Genomic DNA, 3,773 nt, shown 5'->3' with positions numbered 1-3,773 from the left:
TGTTCCAAGTTGAAACGAATGGCCAACGTGAAAGAGCACCCGAGGGAGTTAGACCAAGATGGGAGAGGCCAAATCAGAATCGGGGAAGACGAAGGGTCCAAGACGATGAAGCAAATGACCTTAGTGATCTTGAAAGTGAACAAGAGTCTAATGCTAGTGATCAACGTAGGCAACACCGACAACGAGATCGAAGACGCGAAGATGATGATCTCAAGAACATTAAACTGTCTATTCCACTGTTTCAAGGTAGATCGGATCCAGAGGCCTATCTTGAGTGGGAAAAAAAGATAGAGTTGGTGTTCGATTGTCACAATTACTCTGAGAATAAAAAGGTGAAACTAGCAGCAATAGAGTTTTCAGACTACGCCATGATTTGGTGGGAACAACTAACCACTAGTCGGAGGCGTAACGGTGAACGTCCTATCTCTACATGGATCGAAATGAAGGTGGTGATGAGGCGATGATTTATCCCTGCGTACTACCACCGGGAGTTGCACCAAAAACTCCAAAATCTCATGCAAGGGTCCAAAAGTGTCGAGGATTACTACAAAGAGATGGAAATCGCGATGATTCGAGCGAATGTCCAAGAAGATCCCGAAGCAACGATGGCGCGATTCCTGGCTGGTCTAAATTGAGATATAGCAAACGTAGTGAAATTACAACACTACATTGAAGTGGTTGATATGGTCCATATGGCCATCAAGGTGGAAAGACAACTCAAGAGAAAAGGCCCAAGTCGAGGGTTTCCCACTTCCAACCATTCAAAGTGGAGCCAAGGATCAAGTAAAGGACCTGCCAATCCTCGAGGGAAGGAGACCACGGTACCTCCAAAAACCAACAAGCCCATTACCGAAGTAAACAAAGGCAAGGCACCCGAATCGTCATACAATCAAAATCGAGATATTAAGTGTTTTAAGTGTCTCGGAAGAGGCCACATAGCAAGCCAATGCCCAAATCGAAGGACCATGGTATTGCGAGCTGATGGCGAGATCGAAACGGAGGATGAGGAGGAGAAAGAATCTGAATCAGCTTCCGAAGTTGACGAGGACGTGGAACAACCCATGGAAGGAGAACTACTTGTTGTAAAATGAAGTCTAAGTCTCCAAGGCAAGGAGAATAATCTCTAACGAGAGAATATCTTCCACACTCGGTGCCAAGTCGGAGGCAAAGTCTGTAGCGTCATTATCGACGGAGGCAGCTGTACCAATGTAGCAAGTACCATGATGGTTGAAAGACTTGGTTTGCCTACTACCAAGCATCCGAGCCCCTACAAACTTCAATGGCTCAATGACGGAGGAGAGCTTAAGGTAACGAAACAAGTACTTGTCTCTTTTAACATCGGCAAGTATTCAGATGAAGTTCTTTGTGACGTTGTACCGATGCATGCGGGGCATTTGTTACTTGGCCGACCATGGCAATTTGATAGACGAGTTCAACACGACGGGTATACCAACCGGTATACATTCAAATTCATGGGAAAGAATGTGACGTTGACGCCGTTGACTCCCAAACAAGTGTATGAAGACCAAATCAAGCTAAAAGCTTCTGTTGAGCAAATGAGAGAAAAAGAAAAAGAAAGTTGTAAAAAAGTAAAGGAAGAGAAAAATAAGAAAAAAAACAAAAGAGAGTGACAAGAAAAATATCCAAGAAAAAGAAGAAAAAGAAAAGAAAATCGAGAAAATGAGTGTTCTTGCAAGAGTTAGTGATGTGAGGAAGGCTTTGGTGATGAATCGAACTGTTCTTGTACTTTTGTACAAGGAAGCATTAATTTCTACTAACGATTTACCCGATACCCTGCCCCCTCCTATTTTGTCTTTGTTGCAGGTTTCCAAGACGTTTTTCCGGAAGAAACCCCGAGTGGTCTTCCACCACTTCGTGGAATCGAGCATCAAATTGATTTTGTGCCGGGAGCGGTTATTCCAAATCGACTTGCTTACCGAGCCAATCCGGAGGAGACCAAGGAGTTGCAAAGACAAGTCAATGAACTGATGGAAAAAGGCTACATTCGTGAAATCCTAAGTCCCTGTGCTATTCCCGTATTATTGGTACCGAAAAAGGACGGAACATGGCGCATGTGCGTGGATTGCCGAGCCATTAACAAGATAACAATCAAATACCGTCATCCCATTCCTCGCTTAGATGACATGTTAGATGAGCTTAGTGGGGCCAAAGTGTTCTCAAAAATCGATTTGAATAGTGGCTACCACCAAATTCAGATACGAGAAGGAGACGAATGGAAAACAGCATTCAAGACCAAGCACGGACTATACGAATGGTTGGTTATGCCTTTTGGCCTTACCAACGCTCCAAGTACGTTCATGAGACTAATGAACCATGTCTTAAGGCCTTTAAATCGGTAAGTTTTGTGTAGTCTATTTCGACGATATATTGATTTACTGACAAATCTATGGAAGAACATGTAAGTCATCTCAAATCTGTTTTAGAAGTTTTGCAAAAGAGACCTTATATGCTAATTTAAAGAAATGCTCTTTTGTTCTAACAAAACTGTTTTCTAGGATTTGTGGTTAGTGCGGATGGTCTCGAGGTAGACCAAGAGAAGATTAAGGCCATACGAGATTGGCCAAGGCCTACGAGCGTTACACAAGTTCGAAGTTTCCATGGCCTAGCAAGTTTTTACCGACGATTCATTTCGAATTTTAGCACTATTGCTTCTCCACTTACGAGTGTTATTAAGAAAAATTCTTCTTTTATTTGGAACGATGAACAAGAGAAATCATTTATAAAAATCAAAGATTGTCTCACTAACGCTCCTTTGCTTGCCCTTCCAGATTTCTCGAAGACTTTTGAGATCGAGTGCGATGCTTCGGGCCTTGGAATCGGGGCCGTGTTGACACAAGACGGACGTCCTATGGCTTACTTTAGTGAAAAACTCAATGGAGCCGTACTCAACTATCCGGTGTATGATAAAGAGATGTACGCGCTTATACGAGCCCTTGAGACATGGCAACATTACTTGTGGCCTAAGGAATTCATTATTCACTCCGATCACAAAGCCTTGAAGCACATCAAAGGCCAACATAAGTTGAACCGACGCCACGCGAAGTGGGTTGAATACCTTGAGTCGTTTCCATATGTCATCAAATATAAGAAAGGTAAAGATAATATCGTGGCTGATGCGCTTTCAAGAAGGTATACTCTGTTATCATATTTGGATTCTAAGATTCTTGGTTTTACATTATTAAAAGATTCCTATGTAAACGATTCCGATTTTGGAGAGATATTTGTTTCTTGTGAGAAAGGTCCTTTTGAAAATTTTTATAGGTACGAGGGCTATCTTTTCCGAGAAGGTAAATTATGCATTCCTTGTGGATCTTTCCGAGACCTATTAGTGCATGAGGCGCATAGTGGCGGGCTTATGGGACACTTCGGGGTCAATAAGACGCTAGCCACTTTCCACGAACATTTTTATTGGCCGCGGATGCGAAAAGACGTGGAGTGAGTTTGCGAAAGGTGTATAGCCTGCAAAAAGGCTAAATCAAAGGTTTAACCCCATGGCTTGTACACACCATTGCCCATTCCTGAAGCACCGTGGATTGACATCTCCATGGATTTTGTTCTCGGACTTCCGCGCACAAAAACAGGGAAGGATTCTATTTTTGTTGTTGTTGATAGATTTTCAAAAATGTCTCATTTTATTGCTTGTACTAATACTAACGATGCCGTTCATGTTGCAAACTTATTTTTCAGGGATATCGTTAGACTACATGGCATTCCTCGTACGATCGTGTCGGACAGAGATGCAAAATTTTTAA

The 3,773-nt window shown here is 42.5% G+C and overlaps 1 protein-coding gene across 1 annotated transcript; it reads left to right on the top strand.

Annotated features, from left to right (window-relative positions):
- The first annotated feature begins 1,353 nt into the window (after positions 1-1,353).
- Positions 1,354-3,460, top strand: LOC108485292 (uncharacterized). Its single transcript, XM_053024527.1, has 4 exons — positions 1,354-1,456; positions 1,825-2,352; positions 2,514-2,596; positions 3,023-3,460. The coding sequence occupies exons 1-4, from the start codon at positions 1,354-1,356 to the stop codon at positions 3,458-3,460; spliced, it is 1,152 nt and encodes a 383-aa protein (XP_052880487.1).
- The last annotated feature ends 313 nt before the right edge of the window (positions 3,461-3,773 follow it).

This window comes from Gossypium arboreum, chromosome 13 (assembly GCF_025698485.1).
Source record: "Gossypium arboreum isolate Shixiya-1 chromosome 13, ASM2569848v2, whole genome shotgun sequence".
NCBI classification, from domain to species: Eukaryota; Viridiplantae; Streptophyta; class Magnoliopsida; order Malvales; family Malvaceae; genus Gossypium; species Gossypium arboreum.
This window is presented reverse-complemented; position numbering and strand designations above follow the sequence as displayed.